Source organism: Sturnira hondurensis, unplaced genomic scaffold, assembly GCF_014824575.4.
Source record: "Sturnira hondurensis isolate 20B ecotype Veracruz unplaced genomic scaffold, ASM1482457v3 Scaffold0006413, whole genome shotgun sequence".
Taxonomy (NCBI): Eukaryota; Metazoa; Chordata; class Mammalia; order Chiroptera; family Phyllostomidae; genus Sturnira; species Sturnira hondurensis.
The window spans coordinates 25,592,916-25,611,190 of NW_028079044.1; the positions used below are offsets into that span (position 1 = coordinate 25,592,916).

The 18,275-nt window shown below is 35.6% G+C and overlaps 1 protein-coding gene across 5 annotated transcripts in view; it reads left to right on the plus strand.

The window, feature by feature from the left end:
* The window catches only part of VPS13B (vacuolar protein sorting 13 homolog B), a 690,921-nt gene that overhangs the window by 52,753 nt on the left and 619,893 nt on the right, over positions 1-18,275 (plus strand). For all 5 annotated transcript variants that reach the window (XM_037048269.1, XM_037048268.1, XM_037048265.1 and 2 more), the window contains exons 8-12: positions 5,757-6,025; positions 12,212-12,307; positions 12,762-12,884; positions 13,352-13,489; positions 14,390-14,477. In XM_037048269.1, coding sequence (XP_036904164.1) covers positions 5,757-6,025; positions 12,212-12,307; positions 12,762-12,884; positions 13,352-13,489; positions 14,390-14,477 — 714 coding nt within the window. The remainder of the gene's footprint in view (positions 1-5,756; positions 6,026-12,211; positions 12,308-12,761; positions 12,885-13,351; positions 13,490-14,389; positions 14,478-18,275) is intronic.

The window sequence follows — 18,275 nt, forward strand, 5'->3', positions numbered from 1 at the left end:
AAATATTTTTTTAACGAAGACTATATTTTAGAGCAGTTTTGGGTTCATGGCAAAATTGAAGGGAAGGTACTGAGATTTTCCCTTTGCTCCTGCTCGCACACATGCATAGCTTCCACCATGATCGGCGTCCCCTCCAGAGTGGTGCGTTGCTGGAGTTGATGAGCCTGTACAGACAGATCATTGTTGCCCGGAGACCATAGTTGACGATTGACCCTTAGTGCTGTATATTCCGTGAGTTTGGGCAAATGTATAATGGCATGTGTCCATTATTGTGGTATCATACAGAGTATTTTCATGGCCCTAAGGCATAATATTTTTGGGATTCATCTCTGTTGTTTCATATATCAGCAGTTCTTTTTTATTGCTAGGTACATTGTATGACTATACCATAGCTTAGCCACTCCCCTGTTGATGGATGCTTGGGCTATTTCTAATTTTGGCTACTACAAATAAAGCTGTGCTGGGCATTTTTATGTTTCTTTTAAGCATGTGCTATTCTTCAGCTTGGATAAACACCTAAGAGTGCAATTGAATGTTTAGTTTTATTTTTAAGAAATGACCAGACATGTTTTCCCAAGTGGTTGTACCATTTTAATTCCTGTCAACAGTGTATGAGAGCTCCAGTCGTTCCACGTCCTTGCCAACATTTGGTGGTGTCAGGCTTTTGTTACTTTTTGCCATTCTTATGAGTGGTGTTGTGGTAGCTTGTTTTAATTTGCACTTTTCTGAGCATTTTGAACTTTTAATTTAGTTATTGTTATTAAGACAACTATCTTTCTGAAGTATATATTAAATACTTGCCTATTTTTAAACCTTTTTGGATTTCATGACTGATTGTGGGGGTTATTTATATATTCTGAACTCAAGTCCTTTGTTATATATTATGTTTTGGAATTTTTTTTTGCCAGTCTTTGAGTTGCCTCGTTCATATTTTAAAGGTGTATCTTGAGCAGAAGTTTTAAATATTGATTAAATATAATTTTCAAGTATTTCCTTTATGACTGTTGTTTTCTGTGATCTGAGAAGGTGACTAGGTTTTTCTTATGTGTAAAAAAGAAGAGATCAACTCTATTCTGCTTCTGGAGGAGTCGGAATGAATTTACTCATCTGTGTAAACCAGGGATTTTTAACCTCATATTGTGTGTGCTGTGGATTCCTTTGACTCTCTGGTAAAGCCTATGAACCTCTTCTCAGAAGGTTTTAATCATCTTGATTTTGATATGTCTTAGTGTCATTCCTTCATTTTACTAGTAGTGCTTGGGCTAAATTAAAGTATTTAGATCTCTGAGTTTATAGTTTTCATAGATACCTAGAAAAATTTTGGGTGTCATTTCTTTAAATATCTTTTTTCAGTTCCCCTCTCATTTAGGTCTCCAGTTACATTTATCTTAGGCTACCCGAAGTTTGGTGGAGCTCTTGGATGCCCTGTTCGCGGTTTGTTTTCTTTTTGCTTTTGTTTTCTGTGTTTCATTTTTGATAGTTTCTATTTCTGTTCAAGTTTACTTTTTCTGTATTTAATCTGCTATTAATCCCATCTAGTTTATATTTCATCTCAGATACTGTATTTTTCACCTTTAGAAGTTCAGTTTGGATTTTTAAAATGCCTGTCTTTCATATTTTTCCTTGTTTATGCTTTTTTGAATATTTCATTTTATTATATAGCTGTTTTAATGTTCTTGCTTACTAATGCTGTGTCATTTCCAGCTCTTTTGATATTGACTGACTGATTTTTTTTCTCATATTGCATTATTTTTTCCTGCTTCTTTACATGCCTGGTAAAGTTTTTAATTGCATGTTAGATACTGTGAAATTTTCCTGTTGAATGCTGGATAATTTTGTATCCTAGAAAACAGTTTAGTCACTTGGAAACAATTAAGTTCCTTTAAGACTTGCTTTAAAGGTTTTTCAGATGCGATCAGAGCAGCCCTTAGCTTAAACCCAGCTTTGTCCCACTTTTGAGACAATGACACTATTGAGCATTTTGCCTGATGCCCTGTGAATTGTTTTTTCTTTCATACTGATGGGAACACAAATTATTCCCAATTCTGTATAATCCTTGGGAATTTTTCCCTTTGCTCCTTTCTATTAGATCTTTTTATGGCTTTATGAAACTGGTGAATGACTATTCTACTCAGAGTAGAATCCTCTGTAGATCTCAGGAGCTCTTCCCTTAGCAGGTCTTTCTTGTTTGGTACTTGTCCCTGCAAACTGTAGCCACTTTGATCTCCCTGGACTCCCTGCCCTGTCTTATCATCCGAGGAGGGAGCTGAGGTCCGCTTGGATTCCCACTTTCCTGGCTGTGACTTTAGAACTCATTCTAAGCAGTAAGGTGAGGGCATTCATAGAGCTCATTCCTCATTTCCCATCTCTTAGGACTTACTTGTCTTCATTGCCTGATATCTAGTGTCTGAAAACGATTGTTTCATACATTTTGTCTTTTTTGTTGTATTTTTATATGTGCTTCTGTGTTAACATTAAATAAAATATAATAGGAAATCTAATAACTATCATGCTTAAAAAGTAATGCGTATACATGATATTTTGAGATAACTGCACAATGTTGTTTAGTATAACTGTGATTTCTGTAGGTTTTAGAGTTAAAGGAACTGGTGATGCAACGGATTTACTTATGTTCACAGTTAAAAGATTGCTGTATTTTAGTTATGCAATCTATATGTTTCTATCGAAATTCATGGAGTTCCTGTCAAAGGGCCCCAGTTTAAGATACACTGTTTTGAAGGAAAAGGGTCAAAATTCCTACCAGAGATCAAGGAGTTTTTCTTTTTTCAGCCCTTATTTATTCTTTTTATAGAAGACTCAGAACTTCAAACACATCTTTTATCAAAATCTCTCTTTTGACTTAATATTAGGTATAAATTATAGTGACTGGTTTCTCAGACCTTTCTTAGAGATTTTTTCTTTTAAAATATATTTTATTGATTATGCTATTACAGTTGTCCCATTCCCCCCACATTTCCCTCTATCCTGCACACCCCTCCTAGTCACATTCCCCCCATTTAGTTCATGTACATAGGTCATACATATGAGATCTTTGGCTCCTACATTTCCTATACTACTCTAAACCTACCCCTGTCTATTTTCTACCTAGCATTTATGCTACTTATTCTCTGTGCCCACCCCCCACTCCCCTGCTGATATACCCTCCTTGTGGTCTCCATTTCTGTGATTCTGTTCCTGTTCTAGTTGTTTCCTTAGTTTGTTTTTGTTTTAGGTGTGGTTGTTAATAACTGTGACTTTGCTGTTCTCCTTCATTATTTGTTCAAATAAGTTTTCAATTTGTTGCTCCTCCTCCTCTTCTCCTTCTGGCACCCCTATACTTCAGATATGGGAATGTTTCAAGATGTCCTGGAGGTTCCTAAGCCTTTCCTCATTTTTCGAATTCTTTTTTCTTCATTTTTTTTCTGGTTGAGTGTTTATTTCTTCCTTCTGGTCCACTCCATTGAGTTGAGTCCTGGTTTCCTTCCCATCATTGTTGGTTCCCTGTACATTTTCCTTTATTTCACTTAGCATAGCCTTCATTTTTTCATCTAATTTGCAACCATATTCAACCAATTCTGTGAGCATTCTGATTACCAGTGTTTTGAGCTGTGTATCTGATAGGTTGGCTGTCTCTTTGTCACTTAGTTGTATTTGATCTGGGGCTTTGATTTGTTCTTTCATTTGGGCCATCTTTTTTTGGCTCAGCACACCTGTTATGTAGTAAGGGGCGGAGCCTTAGCTGTTCACCATTGCGGGGCAACCCAGCAGCTGGGTTGTGACACAGTAGGTAGGGACAGGGTCCAAGAAAGAACAATGGCCCTTGCTCCACTTTCTGCTGGATTTCAGTCCTTTCTGCTTTCTGCCACTTCCCCAAGCAAACTGAGCCTTTCTGGTGCCGATTCCCTTGTGGGTAGGCCTGTATACGTTCTAGGACCCTGTGGGTCTCTCCTGTGAGGCTGGGAGTCTCTCCTGGCACCTCCCTTCCCCCGACAGATGTTTTCAATTGGTGTTCTGAGGCTTTATTTCCCCGGGCTAGAGACCTGGGTTTGTGGTCTGTTTCGCTCCCCAGTTGTTTCTCCCGGTTTATCTGCATGTGAATGTGGGACTACCCACGTTCTACCAGCCACTGCCTCACTAGGTCCGCCAGCCCCTGCCTTGCCCACCCTGGTCCTCTACCTGTCACCTTGCCGCGAGTCTTTTCCACCTGGCTGCCCATCTCCTCCCTTCTACCAGTCTGGATGAATGTTTTTTCTTTAACTCCTTGGTTGTCAGACTTCCATACAGTTCGATTTTCTGTCAGTTTTTGTTTCTAAATTATTGTTGTCCTTCTTTTGGTTGTGGGAGGAGGCATAGTGTGTCTACTGATGCCTCCATGTTGGCTGGAAGTCCTTTCTTAGAGACATTTATTTATTTTTATTTCAAAAGACCAAGTAGTATATACTCCTGTTTTAATAGCTTAGACAATAGAGGTCAGCTCTGTGGACCCCACCTGGTCACAGCTTCCTGGGTTGTGGTGACCTGATTTCTTATAACCACAATGATATTTAGGGGTGAAGCCCAATTTGAGACCTCACAAGGGACAGCTAATAACAGGCTTTATTTATTCCCCAATCGAAATTTATATGTTTGTGGTTAAACAGCAGGATATACCTATTATGCAAAACATTTTCTGGATTTGTAACTTCTGTTGTTTATTTTGAAGTAAAATGTGTAAGGTCTCTTGGTACTATTTTAGGTATTCTAGTTTCTACTTACTAAGTCTTTTTCTTTCTGGATGAAAGTGGGTAAATGGTCAGGTGTTGTAACCCACAAGTGTATAACATTCTGAGAATCTCCAATCATAAGACTAAAAAAATATGTAGTTTTTCTAGCCAGAAAAGCTAGAAGTTCAACTGCATAAGGGTGATTTTAATGAAGTGTAAATGGAATCTGCTGGAGTTTGCATATACCATGAATTTTTTAAGAGTAATTTTCCCCCCAAATTCCATGATGATATGGCTGTTTTGTTTGTATTGTTAGAATAATGTTAAGAGACTGTGGTGGAAGTTGTCATTACAAGCTGCAGTAAGTTAAAGTGGTTGGAGTTTAAATCGTTAGTCTGCTAATTTGTAAGCAGTTAACAATTTTTTGTTATAATTTTTCATCTGTAGAATAATAAATATACTCATTTATGTCACCTGCTAATAAGAGTCACCAACACTATTATTTGTCTTAACTACATATAAGAATAATTTTATTATAATATTTACTTTCATTCTTTGGGATAATTTTTTTTTGAGGGTGTGCATTTTGCATAGGAATAATTACCATTCTATTTTTCCATTGGGTACATAAGGGAATCCAGAACTTTTCTTGTGGTTTTCTGATATTATATTTCTAGGAAAAGTCAGTTTTTTTAGTGCTTTAGCTTTATTTTTGGAAAGTAGGGGTTTTTTTTGTTGCTTAATGAGTGAGATGCCAAAAATGAATTTATTCACTGTATTTATCAAATACATTTATAATACATGGTGAACTACTTTCCACATGACATTAATTGTGGCCCATGAAAGGGGATTGACACAGTGTGACATATATAGATGTGAAGGTGGTAACACTGAATTGTTGCTTTAAAATACTAATGAGCAATGTATGATTTGTTCATACTTTGTATGTAGAAAGCAGGATGTGGGATATACATTGTTACAGAATTTATCTTCCTAATTCTCATTAGTTAAAATCTTTTGATCTTTTTAAAATGATTTTATTTTGATTGATAGGTGTTGAAGATGAAACTAGAATAGATATGTCATATCCTGCTCAGTACAAAGGCCAAGAGTTGTATTCACAGCAAGAGGATGAACAGCCACAGGGATGGGTATCATGGGCCTGGTCATTCGTGCCTGCCATTGTGAGTTATGATGACAGTGAGGAAGACTACCTTGGAAACGATCCAGCATCAACCATGCATCAGCAAAAAGCCCAGACTTTGAAGGATCCTATTGTTTCTATAGGATTTTACTGTACAAAAGCAACTGTGACTTTCAAAGTAGGTTTTCTTTTTCTTGCTATTCACATCTCTCACAGCTTAATGCTTAAATTTTGATTTCTAATAAGGATTTAGCTGAAAGTTTGTTTTATATACCCTAGATATAAGATATACTCTAACATCCTTACTTCATGTATGTGTCCCCTCATCTGCAATCTCAGAATTTTGATCTCTTTCTAGATTCCTAATGCTTTTTCCACATTCTTTTTAAAAATCAACTTCGTGGAAAGTTTTTCTCTCCATACTAAATATTTTAAATGACACACAAACATGCCTTAATATTTCCATTAAAAATGCACATAGATGGACCATAGTTTTTTGATCTACTTATTTACTGATGGGCACTTAGGCTGCTTCCAGCACTTGGCTATTATAAATAACGCTGCTATGACCATTGGGGTGCATAGGTTCTTTTGAAATGCTGTTTCAGGATTGTTAGTTAGGGTGCAATCACAGCAGTGGAATTGCCAGGTCAAAGGGTGTTCCATTTTTACTTTTCTGAGGAACTTCCATACTATTTTCCACAGTGGCTGCACCAGTCTACATTCTCAGCAACAGTGCACTAGGGTTCCCTTTTCTCTACCTCTCCAACACTTGTTTGTTTTTTATGATGGCCATTCTGACTGGTGTGAAGTGGTATCTCATTGTGGTTTTAATTTGCATCTGTCTGATGGCTAGTGATGCTGAGCATCCTTTCATATATCTCTGGACCCTTTGTCCTCCTTGGAGAAGTGTCTGTTCAGGTCCTTTGCCCATTTTTCAATTGGGTTGTTTGTCTTCCTGGAGTGGAGTTATGTGAGTTCTTTATATATTTAGGAGATGAAACCCTTGTGCGATGTATCATTTGCAAATATATTTTCCCATATGGTTGGCTCCCTTTTCATTTTGCTGATGTTTTCTTTAGCCATACAGAAGCTTTTTATTTTGATGAAGTCCCATTTGTTTATTCTTTCCTTTATGTCTCTTGCTCTAGGAGACGTATTGGTGAAAATATTGCTGCATGGAATATCTGAGACAGTGGGTAGGAAGAGGGGAAGGGATGTCAGGAACATGTATAAAGGACACGTCAGCAAAGCCGAAGGGAGGTGGTATTGGAGGTGGGGGTGACTGGGGTTGGGGGTGGGGGGAGTAGTGGGGGAAAATGGAGACAGTTGTACTTGAACATCAATAAAAAATGCACATAGATAATCTTACTTGAATGCATGTGCCCCTCTAGCTACAGTTTCTTCTCTGTGTTCTTTTTTATCACAAAATTTCTTTTAAAGTGTTTATATATAGTTTATGTTTCCCACCTCTCTTTCATTCTTTAAGACAGTTCAGTTTCTTATCTTACTCCACTTTTAGCAGTGTTTTATATGCTTTGACTACTTTTTCCACTAAGATATACATGTAAAATACATATTCATAAGAGATTACACAATATGTATTTTTAAGTTAAAGAATAATAAAGCGAACACTCTTTTAAGAAATACAAACTTATTTGTACTCTGGCACCCTTATGTGTTCTTCTTTGATTGAATTTTGTCTTCTCTCCTCCTAAAATATAACTTAGCCTTACTATATGTATTCCTTGACTTTTTATAATTGTGTTGCCACACTTGCCGTATTTTTGGACAGTATCTAATTTAGTCAACAAATACATGTTAACACCATGTATTTGTCAGGCACTATTTGACTGTAGAGATACCACAACAGATTGTGCTTTTTAAAACTTGAATTGTTGTGAATAAATGAAAATATATAATATGCCCATTGATGATATAGATTATGTAGAAAAATAAAGAGGGAAGAAGAGATGTAGTGAGTGCTTTCACTGCACGTGAGGGGATTTGCAATTTAAAACTCGAATGATCAGGGAAGGACTAAGAAGAAGGGTTACTTAAGGAAAGACCTGTGAAAGAGGAGGCTTTGTAGATCCTTGGGAATTCAAGGAATAGCAAGTGAAAATAACTCAGAAGTTCAAGGAAGAGCAAAGAGGCCAGCGCAAAGTGAGCTACTGTGAAAGGAGTACAAACTCGGGTCAGAGGGGTATTGGGTGTGGGAGAGGTCCATAAATTATAATACTGCATAAATCACTTTAGGGATTGGCCATTAATCCTGAGTGTGGTAGGAAGTCTTTGGGCAGTTGAGAATGGGTATAGAATGATCTGACTTATAGTTTAAACTGTATTGCTTTGATTATAAGGGAACAAAAGCAGATGGAATTGCAAATTTCCAGCAAGACATAACGATGGCTTTGACTGGGGTGGTGGCATGTGAGGATGGTGAAAAGTAACTGGATTTTGGATGTTTTGAAGGTCAAGAGGGCAAGACTTTCTGATAGATTTTATTGTGAGACACAAATGAAGTGAAGGGATCCATGCGTGGCTCCTGAGCAACGAGAAGGGTTGCGTCCTGGTTTTCATAGGTGAGGAGGATTGTGAGAGGATGAGGTTTGGGAGAAATATCAGGAATTTGGTTTTGGACAGGTTTAAAATGCCCACTGCATATTCAAGTAGAGCTCTCTGGTTGATTTACAGATCTGGTGTTCAGGTTAGAAGTTTTGTCTGAGTATATAAATTTAAGATTTTTTAAATTAGGATTTCAGTAAAGCTGGAATTAGTGTAGAGAGGAAAAAGGAGAGATTCTAGGACTAAGCTCTGAGAAATGTGATGTTAAATATTTAGAAAGCTGAGGAAGAAATAGTGAGGAAAACTAAAAATAAGTGACCAGTGATGTAAGCAAAAAGCTACAAGTGTGTCTGCTTGGAAGCTAGGTGCCATAAATGTTTTAAAGTGAGGGGAGTAGGTCATTTGTGAGAGCAGATCATTGGATTTGTCAACGTGGAAATTGTTGGTGATGTTGACCAGAGCAGTGATTTGACACTGGTGGAATCTTAGTTGGAGTTACTTACAAACAAATGGGAGGAGTTGGTTAAAAACAAATGGGTGGGAATGTAAAATGATGCAGGCACTCTGGAAAACAGTTTGACAGTTCCTCAATAAGTTAAACATAGAATTATTATATCACCCAGCAGTTTCACTCCTAGCTATATCCTCAAAAGAATTGAAACTGTACAGAACAAATAAATAAATGAACATGAATGTTCATAAAAGCACTATTTATAGTGGCCAAAAAGTTGAAAAAACAAATAGCCTTTTCAGGGAATCATGGATATTCTTTTTTGATGGTACATCAAACTCATTAAGTAGTAATGTTTTAAAAAGTTATTTGTATCTCTAGCTCTTGGAAATTGTCTGGTACATGTTCTGCAAATACATGTCTGTTGAATAAATACATTCATCCATCATCTGCCCATCCACTTATTATCCATCCATCTATTCACCCACCCATCTCATCTGCTTTCCACCTTCCAAAAATTTTGGAATCCTCTTTTAGATTTTGTTATTTTTCTGCAATTTTATTTGTCTTTGTGGGTTTTTTAAAAAATGGAGGCATTTTCCAGAAGGAGATAAACTCATATGTCTAACCTGTGAAGTAGTATCACCAGTGATATTCCAGGCAAGTTGTTAGATACTTGAAATATAGTAGCAAAAAGCAAACAAACAAACAAGTTTTTGGTCTCATGGTTTTCTTTTAATTTAGCTTGGATTATTTGTGAACTGCTTGCAATAATTTTTTTCAATCAGTAGTATAACTATACAGATTGTAACTGTAGCAGATGGTAGGTTAAACTATTTTAAAGTAAATAGTCTTTAGTAGTCTTTAAAGATTTTTGTAATTAAAATCATTTAGTATCCTCTAATATGACAAAAGCTGAAAAATACAGAGAATAAGTTTCTAAAAAGTTTAGTCATGGCTTCATTGGTTTAAAAATTTTTTTTTTGCTAATGAAGTTTGGGGTAAAATGATAAAAAAGCATACATTAGTTATACTATTTTAATGCCATCATTTATTATTTTTGAATTCTTTTATTATTGAAAATTATTATTTTATTTTATTATACATTAAAAATATTTTATTTATAGACAGAGGGGAAGGGAGGGAGAAAGAGAGGGAGAGAAACATCAGCGTGTGGTTGCCTCTCATGCTCCCCATACTGGGGAACCTGGCCCACAGCCTGCGCATGTGTCCTGACTGGGAATCAAGGCAGTGACCCCTTGCTTCACAGTCCAGTGCTCAGTCCACTGAGCCACACCAGTCAGGGCTTATTATACATTTTTTTATTGAAATTCACTGATTTACCTTTTTCGTTAATGTCTCCATTATAGATTTTGATTTTTTTATTTTAGTTGATTTTACCTCCCTCCCTTTCTTTTCATTCCATTGTCTTTTTGTTTCAGTTCAGCTTTCTTTTTATATTTTTAAATATGTACTTTTACAATCACAGTTTACTTTCATTACTATTCTGTACTAGCTTCAGACATACAGCAAAATGGCCAGACAACTTGGCAAGACACTTGCTGGTAAAGCAGTGTCTTTCTGGTGGAGTTATTTTTTTTTTTTTGCCCATATTAAATTTGAAATTACTCTGGTGTATTTCTGATAACTTCATGGATGAGAAGAATTGTATTAAACTGAGTCATTTATATACAAAATTTTAATAGACTTTTGGGGCAATGTTTGTCATTAGTTAAATGGATCCTTTTAAAAATTTGCAACATTTATGTCTCTAAGGGAAATATGTTGATATTTAGGAGGAAAACATTAGAATTCATTGTTCAACGTGGATTTGAAGAATGTATGGAATTAATTTGTGGTTCATATTTTGGGTAGAAAATAAGGTCATGTTTCTACATTAGCATTCTGAACAGTTGATATCAATCCAACAAAAATCATGCCAAATTAAATGTAGCATTTTAAAAATAATGTTGAAAACTGTTCTCGTAATGTTTGAGTCCTTTTAATCAATTAATTGCTTTTTTCTACAATAATTGCAGACAGCTGAAAGGTGATCAAGTTTAAAATACTCAGTTTTACTTACTCATTTTAGATTATACATAGAATTGTACTTGAAAGCAGCAACATGTGTGTACCAGTTCTGAAAGCATCCAAGAAATAAGTAAAAAACTTTTTGTTATAAAATAAGAGAGTCATTAGTTGATTCACAATGTAAACAGATTATCTTACTTAAAAATGATAACTTTTTGGGTCATTAAAATCTGTTTAAGTCAAACATGTTTTTTTTCTGTTTAAATATATGATCTTTGGCTTTACATTTAAGTTTAAATAATAAAAATCCATTTAACAAAAATAAAAAGCACTGAATCATTAGCATTCATGGGCAGAATACTCTTTAAAAATTAAAATCTTTATTTGGAATAGTTTTAGATTTTCAGGAAATTTGCAAAGGTGTGTACATAGAGTTCACACATACTTCTTACACAGTTCCTCTATTGTTAGCATCCTGTGTTTTCACAGTGCATTTGTCAAACCTAGGAAATCAACATTAGTACATTACTGTTAAATTACAGACTTTAATTGAATTTTACAAAGTTCTTTTTCTGTTGCATGATCCAAACCAGGATACCATGTTGCATTTAGAAAAATACTTTAAAAATAATTTAAATCATTTAATTTTTGTATACATACGAATAATGTGTTGTAAGCTTCAGAGGAGAATGTTTTTTTTTTCTTTTGTCAGTATCTAGATTAGTAGACGCTCAGTATTTCTTGCATGATTGAATGAGTCTGTGAGACATATTGTGAGACATACTGTGAGACACGTATTATGAAAGTAAACACCAGTGAACCTATTTCCTTTACAGAACTAGAGATTTTTTTAATCTATTTGTTTCCTTGCAGTTTTCTTTTTAATTACTAATAGGGAGAAATGTTGGAAAATATTGAACTAAACATGGTAAAATAATATTAGTGAATAGAAAATGAATCGAGGTTAAAATATATGTAAAAACGTTGGCAGAATATATGACCCATTTTATGATCGTGGGACTGTTACAGATGCACAGCTTTTACCTTTTGAAGTAATATTGTTAAGAAAAAGGAGTTAAATAAAAGTGTGTAGTATTGGTATTTAAATTAACTATCTGAACTTAGGCTAGCATATTCAACCTTTATACCATGGATAATCTGTTACAGCTGTTTCTGTTGCACCTGTTTTCCTGCTTGATAATTAAATTTCCTGAATCTTAAAATTGGCCTTGTTTTCATCAATTCATCATAATGACGGTTTATTGCTATTTAATACTAATATGACTTACCCAATATTATTATATTGTTTCTTAGCTCACTGAAATGCAAGCCGAAAGTAGTTATTATAGTCCTCAAAAAGTAAAATCTAAAGAAGTATTGTGTTGGGAACAAGAAGGAACTACAGTTGAGGTAATCTTTCAACATTTCACATATATTTTAAAAGTCTTTTAATGGTTCTTCATGTTAATATTTAATAAACATAGGTTTCAATCATATGTGGTACATTTAAAATATATTTATAGTTTTATATTTTACTGGTTGGTAGTATTAATTGAAATAATTATTCTTTTAACCAAGATTTTGTGCATCATAAATTGATTTTTCATTTTATGTGTGCACTCATATGTATGTGTGCATGAATATTCATGAAGTGCCAGTCATTGAGATGACAATGGTTTAAAGATACAAGGATAAGTAAGACATTTTTTACTTTGATAGAATTTATGATTTGAGGAGAATACATTTGGAAAAAAGTCCATAATGCTAAAGCTGTTTTGAATGATTAAGAAATTCTACAAGGAAAGCCTGTAACATTTCTATGAAATTCAGGTTCTTAGATCTAATGTTTTCTTTCCTCTTACAGGCCCTTATGATGGGAGAGCCTTTCTTTGATTGCCAGGTTGGTTTTGTAGGTTGCAGAGCCATGTGCCTTAAAGGAATTATGGGTATTAAAGATTTTGAAGAGAATGTGAATAGGAGTGAAACCGTAAGTCGAAGTCTTCCCTTTCCCTGCTTTCTTTGGACAGAATGCAGGGATAATGAAGTGCTTATTGAAGTGTTTAACCATACCAAAAAATCTGTTAGACTACATATATCTTTGGTTTGAGAGAGGAACTTTACTGTTTTCCCCTGTAAGAAATTATAGAGCTCAGGGGAATTGAGAAAGTTGGTAGCACTTAACACCTGGACAGTAGTTCCAAATACTTTCCAATTCATAAATGTTTCTTCTTTCTTGTTTATGGCAGCTACTTGAAGTTCCTTTTTGGTTTGTTAAAATATTCTTTGCCAAATTAGGCAGTGAAAATAGAGACAACTTTCCTTGTCTTTTTATAGGACTTCAAGTTGTAGTGATTTCTGTTGACTAGTAAATGGGTGTTATAAAACCAAGGTTTTATTTTCTGAAATGGTCTAATGATTTTTCCTCCTGTTAAAAAATTTTGCATTTATATTTAGGAAGCCTGTTTCTTCATTTGTGGTGAAAATTTGAGTGTGAAAGGTTTGACATACCTTACAAATTCACTGTTTGATTACCGAAGCCCAGAAAATAATGGTACTCGTGCAGAATTTATCTTGGATGCAGCTCATCATAAGGTCAGAGGATATATATTTAAGCCAAATTCTAGGCTGTGTTTGGGTGGACAGTTTATATGAATATTTGTTATTGCCATATTTCTTCTCAGATAATGTATTCTGAGCGCTGTTTGTTTATTGAAACATTTAGAATGTGTTCATCCAGCTTTTATAGCTGAGAAGTTTGAGGCATTCACAGACGTTTCTATGTTTATATAGTATGGAGCCACAGTTAGTTCATTTATCTATCCCCTACTGTTAAAATAGTCATGGAGGACACATGTAGAAGTATCTCCTTTAATTTCAGATACTTTTGAGTTTTGGGATTATTGGGGAGGGATGAAGCATTTCACATATTATTATATATGACTCAGTATTGTTTAAAGTTTTTATATATGATTGTATCATAGTAGAATAAGTAATTTACATTTTAACTTTTTTCACTAAAGGTTTACTTTTATTGTTGAAAGTAAAGAATCTAATTTTGACCTGCATAATTAACATACCTTTAAGTATTTTAGTATATCTTTAGTGTTTACACTGTTTCATATAGGTGCACTGAAATATTTAAGGATCAAATATTTGAGAGTGTACGTTAGACAGTTTTGCGATGGTGATAAAAGTTGAGAGTATACTGTCCTCCATTATAGGTACTCATTAACTAGGCATTGTTGATAGAGTGGTCAAAATGTCTAGTACAGTTATGGGTGCCTTTTTGTGTGGTCTGTAATTGAGGTAATGTGATTCTTCTTAGAAGTGAATTCTTTGGATAACCTGGTTTTTTTGGTTGTTGTTTTGGTGATCTTTGAGTCGATACACTTTCTATGTAAGGATATGTGTCTGATTATTGACTTTACAGATTTTAAATTAAAAAATCTCTTTTATACAATGTCTTTTCTGTTTGCCTTGCTTGGTTGGCAGGAGACATATACTGAGATAGCTGGAATGCAAAGGTTTGGAGCTTTCTACATGGATTACCTGTATACAATGGAGAACAACAGTGGCAAAGGTACTGGTTTCTTTCTTTTATGTTTGCTTTTCATCCGGCTTCATCAGAATCAGTTGATTCTTGACTGGTTTCACTCTGTTACGTTAGATTTGCCTTGTGTTACCTTGGGGAATGGTTGAATTTTGATATCATGTTAATTTTCTTAGTTTTTTGACATTTATAATCCTTTCTTTGTGAAGCTAATTGAAAAGATATTTTATAATCACCTAGAATTAGCTCTCATATGCACCAAATATTAAAATTTTGATGTTTCATATTACATAAAGTTGTAAAAAAGTACATTTTCTTTTCTGTATTAAATATATTTTGAAAGTATATAGATCTTTTTATTTAAAAAAACGTTTGTTATTTGAAGCAGAAGAGTAGAAATAAATTCTTATAGAAACTGTGGACACATAGTGTTTTATTATTTTATTATGTTTTTTATTCTCATTCTAATTTTATTATGTTAGCAATCAAATTTTTTTAGCAGTCAAATGTTTTTGAAAATTTGATATTTTATGCGCACATCAGTATATGATGTTGTGCTTATTATTCCAGTCTTTTTCATGTTGAAAGTTTAGGAAAAATAGGTTTACCACGGTTTTGGTGAATTTTTCATATTCAAAAAATGATTTCTTTGTATTCAGTGATAAGTTAGATAATGCAAATGCAAAGAAAACCAAAACATTTCTCAAGAAACTAACAGGTAGTAAATTAACTATGCACGTAAATAAATGATTATAATATATCATATTAAGAATAATATTGTAAATTAAGAGAGGTCCATGTAAGAAAGTGATTACTTTTGTCTGTGGGGTTGAAGACTTCAAAGAGGAGTTGATTTTGAAGAAATATTAAGTTTTGTTAGATGAAACCGGAAGGAGAAAGCGGTAATTTTCTGCTCCCTCCTTTTGCAGTGGATTTCTAAATGTTGATGTTTTCATTGGTCAACTTTTGAATTCACTTCTTTTCCTAAACTCTCTCTGAAATAACCTCATTCTTTTCCATGGATTGAAGTGTGTGTTGTTGATATACTCATATTGTATTTTTCATACAGAGTCCTTTTGTTCCTCTCAGTTTTATTTTGCATTTTTTTCAGGGGTACAGCTGAGTGGATAGACAAACATGTACTTTGTATAGTTTCCCTTCTTTAAGATTTAGAATTTAATATTCAATGTATACCTGATGTTTTAATATCTATGTCTCAAAACAGAGTATGTCTAAAATTGAGTTATTAATATCTGTACCACCTACTGCCTCTGTTTCTCCCATGTTTTCTGTCTCTTTTTAAAAAGATTTTATTTATTTGTTTTTAGACAGAGGGGAAGGGAGAGAGAAAGAGAGAAGCATTAATAAGTGGTTGCCTCTCACACACCTCCTACTAAGGACCTGGCCTGCAACTCAGGCATGTGTCCTGACTTGGAATTGAACCAGTGACCCTTTGGTTCGCAGGCTGGTGCTCAGTCCACTGAGCTGCACTAGCCAGGACAGTCTTCTCGTCTTAGAAAATGACTCTGTAATAAAAGGAAAAACAATTTTGGCTGCCTATTGCCAGAAAAGCCAAACTTGTGGGGCAGATGCAGGTGCAAAAGGAGAAAGAGGTTTTATTCAGTTGCAGTGTGACCTGGCAGAATGGTGGACTCCTGTTGTGAAGTCCTTTTTTCTTTCTGCCACGGGAAAAGTCCAGTTGTCCTCAGCAAGGCCAAGACAAATGTCAGTGTCCAGAGTTCCTGCTTCATTTTAAAGTAGAGTCCTTTGGAGCCCCTCAGGTAGCTGCTAAGTGGTTTTAGTACCCATCCAGATACCTTAAGTTGTTCCCAGCTGCCTTCTGGAGCCTGCATGTGGAGCCCACATGACCAGGGGCCATGTGGCTGCCTGGGCTTCGTGGTAACATGCTCCTGGGTGAGAGAATGTACTGGCAAGTGCATCACCAGGTGTGCAAAAGAGACAGAGAGGGTCCGACGTGGAGGCCAAGTCCATGTGTCTGCTAAGACCATGTAGCCCATGAAGAAAACAGGCAGGAACACTCTGCGAATGCAGGTCATGAGCAAAGGGAGAGAGAGAGAGAGAGAGAGAGAGAGAGAGCGAGAGCGCTTCCTTGTTCCCCTGGGATTGTATTTGGGTGTGCGATTGACCAGGTGCTTTCTCAAAATGAGCAATCAACTTCTCAAACCTTTGTGTGCTTCAGTGGGCCTTCCGACCAATCTCTTCTTTTCCCTAGTCTATTCTAAGTGTTTTATATGTATTAATTTCATTCTTTTTAGTAACCATACAAGGTGGATAATATCCCAGTTTTACAGATGAGTAAATAGCTAGTCCTTACAGATGGCTAACTTGGGTAAGATCACACATACTATCTTAATGTGGGATTTGAACTTGGATAGTCTGATTCTACAACCTGCATTTGTGACTGCTGTGTTCAGACTTTCTTCTTTCTTGGATTACTTGAAATAAGAAATTTTTTGAATTTTTAATATTTATGAACCTAAGAAAAAGATTTTTAATTTTTACAAGAGGATAATTTTAAATACTTTACAGAAATATTTTGTCTAAAATTCTTGCTTTGTTGTGACTTGACATTTATTTTTATAGTGTAAATTATTAAAAAGTGACCTAAATTTTTACCTAAATGTCTAAATGCATATCAGACTCTAATTTTACAAAGTTTGTGGTAAATTCTGAAATTCTGAAAACAGATATAATTGGTGTGTTTTAAGTAATACTTGGTTGTATTCTAATTAATCTAAGAAACTAGTAAATGCAGTAAGAAAAAGAGCATGGATTATAATTTATTTGTGTTGTAAATGATGTAGTATATATCAGGCATATTGGTGAGTCTGTTCTCCTATTCTGTGTGCTGTCTTTTAATGCTGTTGAGTATCCTTATAATCATTCCTCTAAACTCTATCTAATAAATTGTTTGCCTTCATTTCATGTAGTTCTTCTTTTAGAGAATACGCTTGTTCTTTCATTGGGGTCTGTTTCTTTGTATTCCCATTTTGGCTGCTTCTTAGTATTCGTTTCTATGTATTATGTAGATCTGCAGGACTGCTGCATGTCTAAGTCAAACCCTGCCTATCACTGGCCCTGGGTAACTGGCTTGGAGCTATCAGTGATCCACAGCACATGGCTCCCTCTGCTGGGCCTGGATTTGTGCAGAAAGAACCAGGTTGCACACCAGGGACTGCTTTTACCAGCACTAGGTCCTGGGGGCAGGTCAGCTGAAGCCTCATTGCTCCCAGCAATCTGCCTCTGCCTGCAGGCTTTCTGTAGGGTTAAAGAGTGAAAGTTTTCCAGTTGTACTCCTCAGTAGCAGGACTTAAGCACCACAGGGTGGGGCAGAGTGATTCCTGTGGGCAGGGCTATTGCTTCCTTTCAGGCTGATGTCACTAGGAGGGGATTGCTCTGCCTGAGAAGGATGGCCTCTACAGTATGGGAATGACTCAGCATAGGGATCCTGGCAGGTGTTCCTTCAGCTCTTTTCCCCAGAGCCATCAGCCCCACACTCTCCTCAAGCATCTCTAGTCCACTCTGCCCTCTCTCTGTCAGAGGCCAGGGTAAGTAGCAGTAAACAGAATTTTGTGTGTTGGCCCCTTAGGCAGCTTGCTGTCTCTCCTTGGCAGACAGAAATCCTGCTGCTTTTCACATCTGTGTGTTACTTGGGTTCCTTTCCCAGTTTTGTTGCTGTAGGCTGGGGGGGCCCAGCTTGGGATTTAGACCCCAGACTTCTCAGGGGAAACATCTGGCCTTCTTACAAAAAAGGGTCTTCTTACAAAGTCACATTTCTGTGGAAAGCCTGATAATTCTACAGGAATC